The 17,406-nt window shown below is 58.0% G+C and overlaps 3 protein-coding genes across 4 annotated transcripts; all 3 read left to right on the top strand.

The window, feature by feature from the left end:
• Positions 1–208: 208 nt before the first annotated feature.
• Positions 209–4,298, top strand: LOC112530937 (serine/arginine repetitive matrix protein 1-like). The gene is made up of 8 exons (XM_040654768.2): positions 209–372; positions 590–651; positions 1,076–1,229; positions 1,430–1,686; positions 1,887–1,972; positions 2,479–2,603; positions 2,727–2,835; positions 3,032–4,298. The coding sequence occupies exons 1-8, from the start codon at positions 252–254 to the stop codon at positions 3,837–3,839; spliced, it is 1,722 nt and encodes a 573-aa protein (XP_040510702.1). The 5' UTR covers positions 209–251; the 3' UTR covers positions 3,840–4,298.
• A 4,545-nt stretch (positions 4,299–8,843) lies between these two features.
• On the top strand, positions 8,844–11,130 carry LOC112530957 (coiled-coil domain-containing protein 81-like). 2 transcript variants are annotated; one of them, XM_040654778.2, is made up of 5 exons: positions 8,844–9,007; positions 9,225–9,286; positions 9,711–9,864; positions 10,065–10,321; positions 10,522–11,130. In XM_040654778.2, the coding sequence occupies exons 1-5, from the start codon at positions 8,887–8,889 to the stop codon at positions 10,609–10,611; spliced, it is 684 nt and encodes a 227-aa protein (XP_040510712.1). In that variant the 5' UTR covers positions 8,844–8,886; the 3' UTR covers positions 10,612–11,130. The 2 variants fall into 2 exon arrangements, with proteins under 2 accessions (XP_040510712.1, XP_040510711.1); XM_040654777.2 differs by lacking the exon at positions 10,522–11,130 and having other exon boundaries at positions 10,065–10,501.
• Positions 11,131–11,163: 33 nt separating this feature from the next.
• Positions 11,164–12,932, top strand: LOC121108061 (predicted GPI-anchored protein 58). Its single transcript, XM_040654781.1, has 3 exons — positions 11,164–11,237; positions 11,361–11,469; positions 11,666–12,932. Exon 3 carries the CDS (start codon positions 11,847–11,849, stop codon positions 12,471–12,473), a length of 627 nt encoding a protein of 208 aa, XP_040510715.1. The 5' UTR covers positions 11,164–11,237; positions 11,361–11,469; positions 11,666–11,846; the 3' UTR covers positions 12,474–12,932.
• Positions 12,933–17,406: the final 4,474 nt, after the last annotated feature.

Below are 17,406 nucleotides of genomic sequence, written 5' to 3'. Positions count from 1 at the left end.
AGGAACGCAATCCTGAGAGGAAAGAAAAGAAGAGAGAGAAAACAGAGAGGTGCCAGCACTCCCACTCGGGGCGGGCAGCAGGCTGCTGTCCTGCGTCATAATGGGCCACGGCCAGCACTGGCCACGCTGTCACCGCGTCGCCACGGCAACGTTTGTGACACGGCCACCCGGGAGGGGTATAAAGGCGGTGCACGGTGGTGGGTCCTGCACCCTGAAGGAGCATCTGGACGAGAGCAGACGCATCTGAAGGGATGAGCTCCGGCATGGCTGGCGCCAACACGGAGCAACCCGCTGGCACAAGGCGGAACAGCACGAGCGAGGCCGGCCCCGCAGCGAGGCGTGCCTCCAGAGCGACAGACACCAACACCGAAGGTACACGGGTCCACAGCCACCACAGGAGCGCTGCTGCAGCCCATCTTGGCGCTGAGCGGGAGAGACCCAGCACGGGGACCAGCTCGGGGCTGTCTCCGTGTGGGGCTGGGGACTGCAACGACACTTTCCGTCTGCCACCTCCCTCCCGGCCCGAGGCAGTAGGAGCGCCGGGAAGCGGCAGATGCAGAGTGTGACCCGCTTTTCCTCTGCCCTCCAGAGCGAGTTGCCGTCTGGGATGCGGTGGCCGCCTACGTACAGGAGCACCTCCTGGTGCAGAAGGTGTGTTGGCTGTCGTCTTCCTCCTCTCCCTGTCCAGCTCAGCCTGCAGTTCCTCTGACTCTTCCCCTCCACACAAAGCAGGAAGCTCAGCCCAAATTGCTCTGCTGTGCATAGCGTGGGCTTCCTGCAAAGGCAGCATCGCTTGTGCTAGGCGGGCTCCGAGCTCAGGGCCGAGCCCAGCCTCGGGAAGCCTCTGGATTCCACCAGGCTGCTTCCGCCCTGACTGCTGTGCTGCATTTGGGAGGGCAAGGGGAGGGAGAGGACTGTGCAGCTCCTTCCCAAAGCCTCTCCCGCTGCCCTGCCCGCTGGTGCCTCTGAGCAGCGGGAGAGGGCTTCTGAGCTCTGTCCCTACGTGGGACCCCCTCCAGCTCTTCCTCCAGCCGGCCCATAACCCTGCAGCCCGTGCTTTCTCTTCCACTCGCAGGGGGTCTGGATTCCCACCTTTGGCTCATTCGACACCATCTCTAAAGACATCAGGACTGCGGACGGGACCGTGACTCTGCGGTGGCCCGTGTTTCAGCTGGCCAGGAACCTCAGAGCCATGCACCACCTCGGGTCCGACAAGGACTCCCTGCCAGGTAGGAGCGGGATTGAACCCTTGCAGGCTTCACGGACGGGGCAAAGAAGGCCACCGCCTCCCTTCTCAGAAGGAGACCTCCCTCCCCCTCCGAGGTGGGGGCCGTGCTGGCTGATGGCCGCAAGAAGCACTTGTAGGGAAGCAAGCAAGCGCCTGTGGAAAAGCGACTGCAGGATCAACTCTGTCCCTCGCATTTTTCAGCCCATAGGGAGGTGGAGACCCTGAAATACAGCGAGGTGGCTGCCGCTGCCTCTGTGACCTGGCAGAGAGGGAAGACCTGCATCCAAAGCACCGTGTCCCTCCTCTCCAACTGCCTCAAGAATGGGGAGAACGTTGCCTTTGTCCTGAAAGACATAGGAGTGCTCCTCTTTGAAGGCATGAGCTTTGGAATTAAATACTATTACGACTTCCTTGAGAAGCTCTCCGGGAAGGAGAAATTCAGAAAAGTTGTTTTCAAGGTGAGCTGGAGGTTTCTCCATGGCCCGGGCAGTCCCGTGACCCTTGCTCTGACTGCACATGGCCCACCAGGACCTGGCCAGCTGCTTGGGCTGTGCAGGTGCTGCGGTGGTGTCAGCTCTCCCTGCCTTGGGCTCCTCCAGTCCTGAGGGCCTCAGCCATCAGAAGGATGTCCCACAACCTCCCTGTTCCTCCCCTGCAGGCCCCCTGGCTGCTGGACACGCTGGTGTCCCGGGTGGCACCGGTGGCCTCCCTGACGCACTCTGGCCGCCTCGTCGTCTTCCCCATGTGAGTATGTTTGTGGCTGCAGCCGCTGCTTGATGCAGCTGCTCAGCTCTCATTCTGTAGTGCTTGTTCCTTGTGTCCATGGCTGTCCTGCCCGTGACGATATGGCACAGAATCACAGAATCATTTGAGCCTGAAGCAACCCTGAAAGGGCACCTAGTCCCACGATCCTGCAAGGAACAGGGACACCTACCGCCAGATGAGGTTGCTCTGAGCCTGGTGCAGCCTGACCTCAAACGACTGTCGGGGCAGCCACCACCTCTCTGGGCAAGACGTTCCGGTGCCTCACCACCCTCCTGCCAAAAAACTTCTTCCGTACATCCAATCTAAATCCTCCCTCTTTCCCTTTGAAACTGTTTCCCCTTGCCCTACCCCAAGGGACCCTGCTAAGGACTCCAGAAAGTAGTGGCCTTAACGCAGCAGGAAAATGTGCTGTGAGCAGACATCACGGCCAGCAAAAAGGATTGGCGGAGCACTGCGTCACGCCGGTGTCTGCTCTTTCTGCACAGGTTTCAGAAGCAGGTTGCACCCAAACCACCGCCCAGGATATTCCGCAAGGCCTCCGGAGATCTCCATGGTGAGGGGAAGCAAAAGAAAGAAGGGGCTTTGCCACCTCTTGTCCAGGGCAAGAAAGGTAAAGCAGCTGCCAGCTCCTTCCCATGGCACGTGCAACCACCGTGTGACGGGAAATCCCTGAGCGCCCCTTGTCACTGAGCCAAAGGCTTCAGGTGAATGTCTTCTGCCTTCCCGATTGCAGTGAGGTTTGCTGAAGTGCCAACGTACATCAGACGCTTCAGCGTTGCAAGTACTGCTGGACAAAGCTCAAGAAGCAGAAGAAGCTTACAGCAGGAGAGCTTTTCGTCCAGGTGAGGCTGGAGGCTCTGGGCTGGGATCAGCTCACAGGGCTGGCCCCTGTCCGGATCTCAGGAGCGCCACGGGGCAGCCGGTGAGCTGTCTGTGGGGAAGGCCGTGTTGCAGCCAAGGGTCCTGGCTCAGGGTTGCAGGATGCGGCCCCAAAGCCATCACCCACTCAAGCAGACCCCTCTTGCTCTGTCTTTTCAGTCCGCTGCCAGCGATCCTGAGAACGTCTGAAGCCCGCGAGCAGCCGGTGACCTGGCAGCCGCAGGGCCAGGCAGGAAACGAAGGCCAAGAACACCTGGGCCAAACAACGGGAAAAAAACATGTCCGGTTCCGCGGAGATGAACAAGGAGCGGGAGAGGACCGTGAGGCTGGAGCGGCGGCCATGTGGAAAGCAAAGGCCTCGCACCCTCAGGTTGCCGGGAGGCAGGTGGCATCTTGCATCAAAGACAGGAGATGTTCATTAAGAGCTGAGTCCAGCCTGTCCAGGGATACCAAAGGCCATGCATTCCGGCCGCCGTTACTGCATCGTGACTCTGTGAAACTACTCAGGCAGAGGCAGATGGCCAAGAAGGACAGGCCGGCGCAGGCAGAACCTCAGGAGACGGCGGCATCACCGTCTCACCATGAGTGCAGCCTGCCTGAGGAGCCCTCCACCTGCAGATCTGGTTTGCTGCCACCCACACGCAACAGACCAGAGTCTCCCAGGAGTCCGCCTCCAAGGACCACAGCCCCGCGCCGCAGGCCGCCAACACCCTACCCGTTTCTGCCACGTGACTCTGTCAAACTACTCAGGCAGAGGCAGATGGCCAAGAAGGACAGGCCGGCACAGGCAGAACCTCAGGAGACAGCGGCATCACCGTCTCACCGTGAGTGCAGCCTGCCTGAGGAGCCCTCCACCAGCCGATCTGGTTTGCTGCCACCCATACGCAACAGACCAGAGTCTCCCAAGACTCCGCCTCCAAAGTCCAAAGCCCCGCGCCGCAGGCCGCCAACACCCTACCCACGCTGAGCAGGGCATGGGGTGCCCGGGACAGACAGAGCTGCCCCTGAGCCTGCAAAACTCCATCTGCACCATTCCTGGGTGCCAGCTCCCTGTAGAAAAGCAGAGGTAGAGGGACAGTGGGGACTGGGCTGGATTCAAGAAAGAACATTCACGCTAGAAGCTGCGGAACAAGATAGATAAACGGCATGAGAAAGGAATGCTGAGAACAAAGGACGCCTCCAGGAGACAAAAACAAGAGTCATGCGAGAAGCACGATCACCGCATGATAACGACCCCGGGTGGAGGAAGAGCACGTGGCTACGAACAACTCGTGACACCGATGGATAAGCTCCTGCATGCACGCTTAAGGAGTCGACCAGGGGTGACTGTGTCAAATGATTTTTTGACATGGAAAGGGGGGTGGGAAAATGGGAAAGAGAGAACTTGGGGATGTTTGAACCTGCAATAAACAATTTGGATCATTCACACCTGAGTCCGTGCCTTCAGATGCCGAAGGGACTCTTCCAAGACCCCGTGGCCCTGGGCGCATATGATGGCTGTATTTCATGGAATCATCCCAGAACCATGGAATGGCCTGGGTTGAAAAGGACCCCTAAGATCATCTGGTTCCAACCTCCCTGCCGTGGGCGGGGTGGCCAACCACTAGACCAGGCTGCCCAGAGCCACATCCAGCCTGGCCTTCAATGCCTCCGGGGATGGGGCATCCACAGCCTCTCTGGGCAAGTTGTTCCGGTGCGTCACCACCTTCTGAGTGAAAAACTTCCTCCTCATGTCTAACCCAAACCTCCCCCGTCTCATTTTAAAACCATTCCCCCTTTTCCTATCGCTATCAACCCATGTCATTCCCCCTCCTGTTTACACCCTCCCTTCCAGCACTGGAAGGCCACCATGAGGTCTCCCTGGAGCCTTCTCTTCTCCAAGCTGAACAAGCCCAGTTCCCCCAGCCTTTCTTCAGAGGAGAAGAAAGCCCTGTGGTCATCTTAGTGGCCCTCCTCTGGACCCGTTCCAAGAGCTCTGCGTCTTTCTTATGCTGGGGGCCCCAGGCCCTTCACAAGCCCTTCATCAGCCTTGTAGCCCTCCTTTGGACCTGCTCTAGTACCTCGGTTTCCCTTCTGTACCGAGGTGCCCAAAACTGATCACAGCACTCGAGGTGAGGCCTCACCAGCACTGAGTACAGGGGCAGGACGTCTTCCCCAGTGCTGCTCACCACACCATTCCTGATCCAAGCCAGGATGCCATGGGCCGCCTTGGCCACCTGGGCACACTGCTGGCTCGTATTCAGCTGACTGTCCAAGTGCACACCAAGGTCACTTTCCATCAGGCAGCTTTCCAGCCACTCCTCCCCAAGCCTGTAGGGTTGCCTGGGCTTCTTGTGACCAAAATGCAGGACCCAACACTTGGCCCTGTTGAAACTCATACAGTTTACCGTGGCCCAGCCAGCCAGCCTTTGCACGTCCCTCTGTAGTGCCTTTCTCCCCTCCGGCTGATCAACACTCCCTCCCAGCTTGGGAGGGAGCTGTAGGACGCTGATGGGGCTCTCAAGGTAGACGGGGGTTGGGATGGCGCCAAGTTGCATGGTTACAGTGACAGAGTGACAGTGTCATCTTCAGGGACAGGAGGTTGTTCCAGTGGTGGCACCGCTGACGGTTGGCCTGGTGTCACCCGGTGGCCCTGGGGGGAGTTGTTTCCCTCGGGTGGGGCTTTACATGGAGGTTTGGCGGGAACCATCCACTTCTGAAGGGAAGCTGGGAAAAAAAATACAATGAAATCAACGTGGCATTTATTTTAGTAGAAACAGAAGGTTTTGGGGGTGGTCCCGTGGGGACAAAGCAGAGTGAGGACGTGCCACTATGTGGGGTTGTCCTCAAAATTCCCATTTGAGACCTCTGGAGGACTCCAGGAGCTCCTGGGGCCCCCCTGGCTCATCTCCAGACCCTTGCAGAAGACAACAGGACCCTTTGAACCCAGCTGAGGACCCCTTGGATCCTACACGTATCTCTCTCTTCCTGGACACCTGCTCATCCTTGGACAGAGATAAGTTTGGTAGGAGGATGGAGAGGACTATGCTGCATCCCTCCATTGCTGGAGGCCGGCAACAGCCCTGGGGCATAAAAACACAGCCAGAGAGAATAGTACTGGCCCCGGGGCCGGTAGGAAAAGGGTTGGCGGGGCCAAATAATTTATCAGAACGGTATCTCGGAAAAAGCAGATTTTCTTCGCAATTGCAATGGCGGGCCTCCTGCAAGCAGGAGAGCACACAGAAAACAGCCTTACGTCTTTGATGCCCTATTACTCGACGCTTATCTCTTTCTCCCCTGGTTCCTCATTGGCTGAGGACTTCAGGTTCACAGTCTTCCCGGCACTCAACTAACCAGAAAGTGTTGCTAACTAAGCACGTATTGCTAATTAATTAACTTCTCACACTTGGTCACTCAATACTAGATCATTGCTTCTGGACATCTGCTCGTCCTTGCACAGAGATAAGCCTGGAAGGAGGAGAGAGGGGAGTATCTTGATGCCTGCCTGTTGCATCCCAACCTATCCCCAGAGCGAGGCAATCCAACCTTGTGTAGAGGCCATGGCTTCTTTGATGTTTGTTAAGTCTGTTCTCCTTTTACTGCGGGCCTCTTGTCTAAACAGGATAGCCCTACAGCCAGGGGCTGAAACCACAGTCACAGCCAGGCAGTCTGGCATCGGCCCCAAAGCCTAAAGCCACAGCCCGAGAGGCTGGTGCTGGACCCGGGGCCTGAAGCCCCAGCCCAAGAGGCCAGCGCGCTCCCTGGCGCCTAAAGCCACTGCCAGAGAGGCCAGCACCGGCCCTGGGACCTACAGCCACACACTCAGCCCAAGAGACCGGCACCTGCCCCAGAGCCTGAAGCTCTAATCAGGAAGGTCAGCAGTGGCCTGAGTGAAGGCAGAGACCCTAGGATGGTCCTTGTACAGGAGGGACCCCTGTACCGGTACAGGGGGGGGTCCCCTGCTCAAAAATTAAAGACAGGAGGAACACTTACTTCAGAGGCGGAGTCTGGGGAGTGGTTTACAAGGAATAGGCAGGACCTGGGAGGAGTTTGGTAGAAAGGGGGCAAGGCTTCTGCTTATCAATAGCACACTGCAAAGGAGGAAGCTCCTGGAATTGCAGGTCTGAAGCCTTCAGATGAGAAACCAGACCAATCACCACAAAGGAAATGATATTCAAAACGACTTGACTGTACTCTGCACATGTCCAAGAAGGAGTGAAAAACAAGAAGACATTCACAGAATTAGTTAGCAAGGGCCCAAGGGCCTGAAACTGTAGGCACAGCACAAGAGAGGCTGGCACCGTCCCTGGGGCCTAAAGCTGTCACCGCAGCCAGAGAGACCGGCACTGGTCCCAGGGCCTGAAGCCACAGCCACAGCCCAGAAGGGCAGCCCCGGCCCTGGGGCCTGAAGCCACAGCCCAAAAGGGCAGAACCAGTCCTGGGACGTGAAGCCACAGCCCAAGAGGCTGGCACCAGCTTTGGGGCCTGAAGCCACAGCCCAAGAGGCTGGCATCAGCTTTGGGGCCTAAAGCCACAGCCACAGCACAAGAGGCCAGCACCAGCTCCGGGCCTAAGTCCACAGCCGGAGAGGCCGGCACTGGCCCAGGGCCTAAAGCCATAGTCCGGGAAGCCAACATCGGCCCTGGGGCGTAAAGCCTCAACCAGAGAGGCATACAGGTGTGCATTCCTATTGGTTTCTACTGATTCCTATGGGACTCCATTGAGCACTACGAGGCCGTGCTGGTCCTTACTGCTTTTTATGGGTCAATAGTGGTTTGCGCTCCTACGGCTTCCGATGGGTGTCTACTGACCACTATGAGTCCATCCTGGTCTTTCCTGGCCCATACTGGTGTGCACGCCTGGATCCTACTAGTTCCTCTGGGACTCCATTGACCACGATGAGGCCGTATTGGTCATTACTGGTTTTTATTGGGCTGCACAAGAGTCATCCTCGCTTCCCTGTTATTTTACTTTGGTTAACCCCATTGGGTGAGCCTGGTGTTGGTTTCCTAAAGTTTGGATCTGGGAGGCGTCCATTTCCTTTGCTTATGATGAAGGCACGGAAGCGATGCGGGCGCACACTAAGGTCACAAGTGTTGCAGGGGTGGGAGCGTTTGTGCCACAGCTGGTGAGCAGAGCTGGTGCTCTGGTGGGCGTGCTGCACGCGGGGACTGAGCTCTGGGCCCTCCTTGGAACAGATCACCCTGTGAGAGCCTGTCCGAAGCACCACTGTGGCGTGTGCGTGAGCTGGGCACAGCTTGGGCTGAGCAGGCCGAGCAGGTGAGCTGGGTTTGGTGCTGGGGGGTTGCCAGGAGCTGTCTCACAAGAAAAGCTGGGCTGGGGAGGAGTTCCCAGCTCAAAGGGTGCCCTTCTGACTGGCTGTTTCCAGGGGACGGGGGTTCTTGTTGAGATTCCATCCCACTTTTCGATGAGGATGATGAAATGTCATTCCTCCCCTGGAAATCCGCTGCCGGGCCCCTGCCTTCATGTCAGACATTGAAAAGGAAGGAGAGCGCAGACTTCACAGAGCGCAACTTGCGCCTCACTGCCCCACGGATGGCCGGGCTAGGCGGCCGCGATGGAGTCACCACAGCGACACAGAGGAGCAATGCTGGGTAATGGATGGAGCTTTCTGACAAGGAATCGGCTCGTTCCAGGCAAAGCCGGGCAACTTTTGAAACAACAAATCATAACCGTTACGGGTAGAGGGTACTTTGGAACAGTTGTGATTTCCGCGCCAACTGCCTGAAGATCAATGTAGGCAACGGCTACTAAAGAGAAATGAGGAACGCAATCCTGAGAGGAAAGAAAAGAAGAGAGAGAAAACAGAGAGGTGCCAGCACTCCCACTCGGGGCGGGCAGCAGGCTGCTGTCCTGCGTCATAATGGGCCACGGCCAGCACTGGCCACGCTGTCACCGCGTCGCCACGGCAACGTTTGTGACACGGCCACCCGGGAGGGGTATAAAGGCGGTGCACGGTGGTGGGTCCTGCACCCTGAAGGAGCATCTGGACGAGAGCAGACGCATCTGAAGGGATGAGCTCCGGCATGGCTGGCGCCAACACGGAGCAACCCGCTGGCACAAGGCGGAACAGGACGAGCGAGGCCGGCCCCGCAGCGAGGCGTGCCTCCAGAGCGACAGACACCAACACCGAAGGTACACGGGTCCACAGCCACCACAGGAGCGCTGCTGCAGCCCATCTTGGCGCTGAGCGGGAGAGACCCAGCACGGGGACCAGCTCGGGGCTGTCTCCGTGTGGGGCTGGGGACTGCAACGACACTTTCCGTCTGCCACCTCCCTCCCGGCCCGAGGCAGTAGGAGCGCCGGGAAGCGGCAGATGCAGAGTGTGACCCGCTTTTCCTCTGCCCTCCAGAGCGAGTTGCCGTCTGGGATGCGGTGGCCGCCTACGTACAGGAGCACCTCCTGGTGCAGAAGGTGTGTTGGCTGTCGTCTTCCTCCTCTCCCTGTCCAGCTCAGCCTGCAGTTCCTCTGACTCTTCCCCTCCACACAAAGCAGGAAGCTCAGCCCAGATTGCTCTGCTGTGCATAGCGTGGGCTTCCTGCAAAGGCAGCATCGCTTGTGCTAGGCGGGCTCCGAGCTCAGGGCCGAGCCCAGCCTCGGGAAGCCTCTGGATTCCACCAGGCTGCTTCCGCCCTGACTGCTGTGCTGCATTTGGGAGGGCAAGGGGAGGGAGAGGACTGTGCAGCTCCTTCCCAAAGCCTCTCCCGCTGCCCTGCCCGCTGGTGCCTCTGAGCAGCGGGAGAGGGCTTCTGAGCTCTGTCCCTACGTGGGACCCCCTCCAGCTCTTCCTCCAGCCGGCCCATAACCCTGCAGCCCGTGCTTTCTCTTCCACTCGCAGGGGGTCTGGATTCCCACCTTCGGCTCATTCGACACCATCTCTAAAGACATCAGGACTGCGGACGGGACCGTGACTCTGCGGTGGCCCGTGTTTCAGCTGGCCAGGAACCTCAGAGCCATGCACCACCTCGGGTCCGACAAGGACTCCCTGCCAGGTAGGAGCGGGATTGAACCCTTGCAGGCTTCACGGACGGGGCAAAGAAGGCCACCGCCTCCCTTCTCAGAAGGAGACCTCCCTCCCCCTCCGAGGTGGGGGCCGTGCTGGCTGATGGCCGCAAGAAGCACTTGTAGGGAAGCAAGCAAGCGCCTGTGGAAAAGCGACTGCAGGATCAACTCTGTCCCTCGCATTTTTCAGCCCATAGGGAGGTGGAGACCCTGAAATACAGCGAGGTGGCTGCCGCTGCCTCTGTGACCTGGCAGAGAGGGAAGACCTGCATCCAAAGCACCGTGTCCCTCCTCTCCAACTGCCTCAAGAATGGGGAGAACGTTGCCTTTGTCCTGAAAGACATAGGAGTGCTCCTCTTTGAAGGCATGAGCTTTGGAATTAAATACTATTACGACTTCCTTGAGAAGCTCTCCGGGAAGGAGAAATTCAGAAAAGTTGTTTTCAAGGTGAGCTGGAGGTTTCTCCATGGCCCGGGCAGTCCCGTGACCCTTGCTCTGACTGCACATGGCCCACCAGGACCTGGCCAGCTGCTTGGGCTGTGCAGGTGCTGCGGTGGTGTCAGCTCTCCCTGCCTTGGGCTCCTCCAGTCCTGAGGGCCTCAGCCATCAGAAGGATGTCCCACAACCTCCCTGTTCCTCCCCTGCAGGCCCCCTGGCTGCTGGACACGCTGGTGTCCCGGGTGGCACCGGTGGCCTCCCTGACGCACTCTGGCCACCTCGTCGTCTTCCCCATGTGAGTATGTTTGTGGCTGCAGCCGCTGCTTGATGCAGCTGCTCAGCTCTCATTCTGTAGTGCTTGTTCCTTGTGTCCATGGCTGTCCTGCCCGTGACGATATGGCACAGAATCACAGAATCATTTGAGCCTGAAGCAACCCTGAAAGGGCACCTAGTCCCACGATCCTGCAAGGAACAGGGACACCTACCGCCAGATGAGGTTGCTCTGAGCCTGGTGCAGCCTGACCTCAAACGACTGTCGGGGCAGCCACCACCTCTCTGGGCAAGACGTTCCGGTGCCTCACCACCCTCCTGCCAAAAACTTCTTCCGTACATCCAATCTCAATCCTCCCTCTTTCCCTTTGAAACTATTTCCCCTTGCCCTACCCCAAGGGACCCTGCTAAGGACTCCAGAAAGTAGTGGCCTTAACGCAGCAGGAAAATGTGCTGTGAGCAGACATCACAGCCAGCAAAAAGGATTGGCGGAGCACTGCGTCACGCCGGTGTCTGCTCTTTCTGCACAGGTTTCAGAAGCAGGTTGCACCCAAACCACCGCCCAGGATATTCCACAAGGCCTCCGGAGATCTCCATGGTGAGGGGAAGCAAAAGAAAGAAGGGGCTTTGCCACCTCTTGTCCAGGGCAAGAAAGGTAAAGCAGCTGCCAGCTCCTTCCCATGGCACGTGCAACCACCGTGTGACGGGAAATCCCTGAGCGCCCCTTGTCACTGAGCCAAAGGCTTCAGGTGAATGTCTTCTGCCTTCCCGATTGCAGTGAGGTTTGCTGAAGTGCCAACGTACATCAGACGCTTCAGCGTTGCAAGTACTGCTGGACAAAGCTCAAGAAGCAGAAGAAGCTTACAGCAGGAGAGCTTTTCGTCCAGGTGAGGCTGGAGGCTCTGGGCTGGGATCAGCTCACAGGGCTGGCCCCTGTCCGGATCTCAGGAGCGCCACGGGGCAGCCGGTGAGCTGTCTGTGGGGAAGGCCGTGTTGCAGCCAAGGGTCCTGGCTCAGGGTTGCAGGATGCGGCCCCAAAGCCATCACCCACTCAAGCAGACCCCTCTTGCTCTGTCTTTTCAGTCCGCTGCCAGCGATCCTGAGAACGTCTGAAGCCCGCGAGCAGCCGGTGACCTGGCAGCCGCAGGGCCAGGCAGGAAACGAAGGCCAAGAACACCTGGGCCAAACAACGGGAAAAAAACATGTCCGGTTCCGCGGAGATGAACAAGGAGCGGGAGAGGACCGTGAGGCTGGAGCGGCGGCCATGTGGAAAGCAAAGGCCTCGCACCCTCAGGTTGCCGGGAGGCAGGTGGCATCTCGCATCAAAGACAGGAGATGTTCATTAAGAGCTGAGTCCAGCCTGTCCAGGGATACCAAAGGCCATGCATTCCGGCCGCCGTTACTGCATCGTGACTCTGTGAAACTACTCAGGCAGAGGCAGATGGCCAAGAAGGACAGGCCGGCGCAGGCAGAACCTCAGGAGACGGCGGCATCACCGTCTCACCATGAGTGCAGCCTGCCTGAGGAGCCCTCCACCTGCAGATCTGGTTTGCTGCCACCCACACGCAACAGACCAGAGTCTCCCAGGAGTCCGCCTCCAAGGACCACAGCCCCGCGCCGCAGGCCGCCAACACCCTACCCGTTTCTGCCACGTGACTCTGTCAAACTACTCAGGCAGAGGCAGATGGCCAAGAAGGACAGGCCGGCACAGGCAGAACCTCAGGAGACAGCGGCATCACCGTCTCACCGTGAGTGCAGCCTGCCTGAGGAGCCCTCCACCAGCCGATCTGGTTTGCTGCCACCCATACGCAACAGACCAGAGTCTCCCAAGACTCCGCCTCCAAAGTCCAAAGCCCCGCGCCGCAGGCCGCCAACACCCTACCCACGCTGAGCAGGGCATGGGGTGCCCGGGACAGACAGAGCTGCCCCTGAGCCTGCAAAACTCCATCTGCACCATTCCTGGGTGCCAGCTCCCTGTAGAAAAGCAGAGGTAGAGGGACAGTGGGGACTGGGCTGGATTCAAGAAAGAACATTCACGCTAGAAGCTGCGGAACAAGATAGATAAACGGCATGAGAAAGGAATGCTGAGAACAAAGGACGCCTCCAGGAGACAAAAACAAGAGTCATGCGAGAAGCACGATCACCGCATGATAACGACCCCGGGTGGAGGAAGAGCACGTGGCTACGAACAACTCGTGACACCGATGGATAAGCTCCTGCATGCACGCTTAAGGAGTCGACCAGGGGTGACTGTGTCAAATGATTTTTTGACATGGAAAGGGGGGTGGGAAAATGGGAAAGAGAGAACTTGGGGATGTTTGAACCTGCAATAAACAATTTGGATCATTCACACCTGAGTCTGTGCCTTCAGATGCCGAAGGGACTCTTCCAAGACCCCGTGGCCCTGGGCGCATATGATGGCTGTATTTCATGGAATCATCCCAGAACCATGGAATGGCCTGGGTTGAAAAGGACCCCTAAGATCATCTGGTTCCAACCTCCCTGCCGTGGGCAGGGTGGCCAACCACTAGACCAGGCTGCCCAGAGCCACATCCAGCCTGGCCTTCAATGCCTCCGGGGATGGGGCATCCACAGCCTCCCTGGGCAAGTTGTTCCAGTGCGTCACCACCTTCTGAGTGAAAAACTTCCTCCTCATGTCTAACCCAAACCTCCCCCGTCTCATTTTAAAACCATTCCCCCTTGTCCTATCGCTATCAACCCATGTCATTCCCCCTCCTGTTTACACCCTCCCTTCCACCACTGGAAGGCCACCATGAGGTCTCCCTGGAGCCTTCTCTTCTCCAAGCTGAACAAGCCCAGTTCCCCCAGCCTTTCTTCAGAGGAGAAGAAAGCCCTGTGGTCATCTTAGTGGCCCTCCTCTGGACCCGTTCCAAGGGCTCTGCGTCTTTCTTATGCTGGGGGCCCCAGGCCCTTCACAAGCCCTTCATCAGCCTTGTAGCCCTCCTTTGGACCTGCTCCAGTACCTCGGTTTCCCTTCTGTACCGAGGTGCCCAAAACTGATCACAGCACTCGAGGTGAGGCCTCACCAGCACTGAGTACAGGGGCAGGACGTCTTCCCCAGTGCTGCTCACCACACCATTCCTGATCCAAGCCAGGATGCCATGGGCCGCCTTGGCCACCTGGGCACACTGCTGGCTCGTATTCAGCTGACTGTCCAAGTGCACACCAAGGTCACTTTCCATCAGGCAGCTTTCCAGCCACTCCTCCCCAAGCCTGTAGGGTTGCCTGGGCTTCTTGTGACCAAAATGCAGGACCCAACACTTGGCCCTGTTGAAACTCATACAGTTTACCGTGGCCCAGCCAGCCAGCCTTTGCACGTCCCTCTGTAGTGCCTTTCTCCCCTCCGGCTGATCAGCACTCCCTCCCAGCTTGGGAGGGAGCTGTAGGACGCTGATGGGGCTCTCAAGGTAGACAGGGGTTGGGATGGCACCAAGTTGCATGGTTACAGTGACAGAGTGACAGTGTCATCTTCAGGGACAGGAGGTTGTTCCAGTGGTGGCACCGCTGACGGTTGGCCTGGTGTCACCCGGTGGCCCTGGGGGGAGTTGTTTCCCCCGGGTGGGGCTTTACACGGGGGTTTGGCGGGAACCATCCACTTCTGAAGGGAAGCTGGGAAAAAAAATACAATGAAATCAACGTGGCGTTTATTTTAGTAGAAACAGAAGGTTTTGGGGGTGGTCCCGTGGGGACAAAGCAGAGTGAGGACGTGCCACTATGTGGGGTTGTCCTCAAAATTCCCATTTGAGACCTCTGGAGGACTCCAGGAGCTCCTGGGGCCCCCCTGGCTCATCTCCAGACCCTTGCAGAAGACAACAGGACCCTTTGAACCCAGCTGAGGACCCCTTGGATCCTACACGTCCTCTCTGTGACATCGCCAGCGCCTTCTGAATGAATGCAAGGATACCGGGGACCCAAGACCCTTCAGGGACATCTCCAGGTCCTTCTGGATGACTCCAGTGCCAGACAGGGGGGGTTGTGGGGGGCAGAAAAGGCTTAGCGGGGCTTCCATGGGGTGGAAGGAAAGTCTGGGGGTGGAAAGGGGGGTTGAGGAGAATCTAGGGGGGAAGGTGTGAGCGGGGCTTCTGTGGGGTGGAAAAGGGGTCTGGAGGTGGAGGGAGGGGTGAAAGGGAGAAACTGGGGGGGGTGCTGGGGGGCTTCTATGGGGTGGAAAGAGGGTCTGGGGCAGAGAGAAGGAGTTGTGGGGTGGAAAAAGAGGGAAAAGAGGCTTCTGTGGATGTGAAGGGAAACTGGGGTGGTGGGGGGCATTGTGGAGGGGAACGTAGGGAGTTGAGAGGGGGGTAGGGGGGAATGGGGCTTCTGTAGGGCAGCAAGGGGGGTCTGGGAGTGGACGGGGGTTGTGAGGGGGGAGAAATGGGATGAATGTGGTCTCTACTGGGAGGAAAGGGGGTCTGGGGATGGAGAGGGGGTTGGCAGGAGGAAGCTGGGGGGCTGTGAGGGGCTTCTATGGGGGTGGAAAGGGGTTGTGGGGGCTGAGAGAAGGAGTTGTGGGGGGGAAAAGGGGTGAGCGGGGCTTCCATGGGGTGGAAAGGGGGTCTGGAGGTAGAGGGAGACATTGTGTAGGGGAGCTGAGAAGGGGGAAAGGGGACTTCCATGGGGTGGAAAGGGGGTCTGGAGGTAGAGGGGGACATTGTGTAGGGGAGCTGAGAAGGGGGAAAGGGGACTTCTATGGGGTGGAAAGGGTGTCTGGGGGGGGATCTTGGTGGATTTCGTAGGGGGAAGTGAAGAGTGAGGTCAAATTGTTGGAAATATCCAAATACTTTATCAGAACGGTATCTCTCTCTTCCTGGACATCTGCTCATCCTTGGACAGAGATAAGTTGGGTAGGAGGATGGAGAGGACTATGCTGCATCCCTCCATTGCTGGAGGCCGGCAACAGCCCTGGGGCATAAAAACACAGCCAGAGAGAATAGTACCGGCAAGCAGAAGGGCGCACAGAAAACAGCCTTACGTCTTTGATGCCCTATTACTCGATGCTTATTTCTTTCTCCCCTGGTTCCTCATTGGCTGAGGACTTCAGGTTCACAGTCTTCCCGGCACTCAACTAACCAGAAAGTGTTGCTAACTAAGCACGTATTGCTACTTAATTAACTTCTCACACTTGGTCACTCAATACTAGATCATTGCTTCTGGACATCTGCTCGTCCTTGCACAGAGATAAGCCTGGAAGGAGGAGAGAGGGGAGTATCTTGATGCCTGCCTGTTGCATCCCAACCTATCCCCAGAGCGAGGCAATCCAACCTTGTGTAGAGGCCATGGCTTCTTTGATGTTTGTTAAGTCTGTTCTCCTTTTACTGCGGGCCTCTTGTCTAAACAGGATAGCCCTACAGCCAGGGGCTGAAACCACAGTCACAGCCAGGCAGTCTGGCATCGGCCCCAAAGCCTAAAGCCACAGCCCGAGAGGCTGGTGCTGGACCCGGGGCCTGAAGCCCGAGCCCAAGAGGCCTGCGCACTCCCTGGCGCCTAAAGCCACTGCCAGAGAGGCCAGCACCGGCCCTGGGACCTACAGCCACACACTCAGCCCAAGAGACCGGCACCTGCCCCAGAGCCTGAAGCTCTAATCAGGAAGGTCAGCAGTGGCCTGAGTGAAGGCAGAGACCCTAGGATGGTCCTTGTACAGGAGGGACCCCTGTACCGGTACAGGGGGGGGTCCCCTGCTCAAAAATTAAAGACAGGAGGAACACTTACTTCAGAGGCGGAGTCTGGGGAGTGGTTTACAAGGAATAGGCAGGACCTGGGAGGAGTTTGGTAGAAAGGGGGCAAGGCTTCTGCTTATCAATAGCACACTGCAAAGGAGGAAGCTCCTGGAATTGCAGGTCTGAAGCCTTCAGATGAGAAACTAGACCAATCACCACAAAGGAAATGATATTCAAAACGACTTGACTGTACTCTGCACATGTCCAAGAAGGAGTGAAAAACAAGAAGACATTCACAGAATTAGTTAGCAAGGGCCCAAGGGCCTGAAACTGTAGGCACAGCACAAGAGAGGCTGGCACCGTCCCTGGGGCCTAAAGCTGTCACCGCAGCCAGAGAGACCGGCACTGGTCCCAGGGCCTGAAGCCACAGCCACAGCCCAGAAGGGCAGCCCCGGCCCTGGGGCCTGAAGCCACAGCCCAAAAGGGCAGAACCAGTCCTGGGACGTGAAGCCACAGCCCAAGAGGCTGGCACCAGCTTTGGGGCCTGAAGCCACAGCCCAAGAGGCTGGCACCAGCTTTGGGGCCTAAAGCCACAGCCACAGCACAAGAGGCCAGCACCAGCTCCGGGCCTATGTCCACAGCCGGAGAGGCCGGCACTGGCCCAGGGCCTAAAGCCATAGTCCGGGAGGCCAACATCGGCCCTGGGGCGTACAGCCTCAACCAGAGAGGCATACAGGTGTGCATTCTGCTCCTCATTGCCACACTAATGCCAACCCTAAGAGCAACCCACAGCTGGCGGGAAAGGAAGGGGGACAGGAAGGGAGAGCCTTCTAGCTCCACATCCCCTTATAGCCCACCCTATAGCCCCATCCCCTTATAGCCCACCCTAAGGCCCCTCTCAGCCCCATGTCCCTCTGCGTTCCCCTCACAGCTACCTATATCCCCATATCCCCCTGTGTGGATCCCCACAGCCCACTATAGCCCCATATCACCCTGTATCCCCCCCGTAGCTCCCGTATAACCCTATACCCACAACAGTCCCCTATCTCCCTATATCCTCCCCATGACCTCCCACAGCCTCCCTGTATTCCCACAACAGCCCCCTATAGCCCCATATTCTCCTATAACCCACGCACAGCCCTATATCCC

The sequence above is a fragment of the Gallus gallus genome, chromosome 34 (assembly GCF_016699485.2).
Source record: "Gallus gallus isolate bGalGal1 chromosome 34, bGalGal1.mat.broiler.GRCg7b, whole genome shotgun sequence".
Taxonomy (NCBI): Eukaryota; Metazoa; Chordata; class Aves; order Galliformes; family Phasianidae; genus Gallus; species Gallus gallus.
The sequence above is the reverse complement of the archived record's forward strand: the minus strand, read 5'-3'. Positions and strand labels throughout refer to the sequence as shown.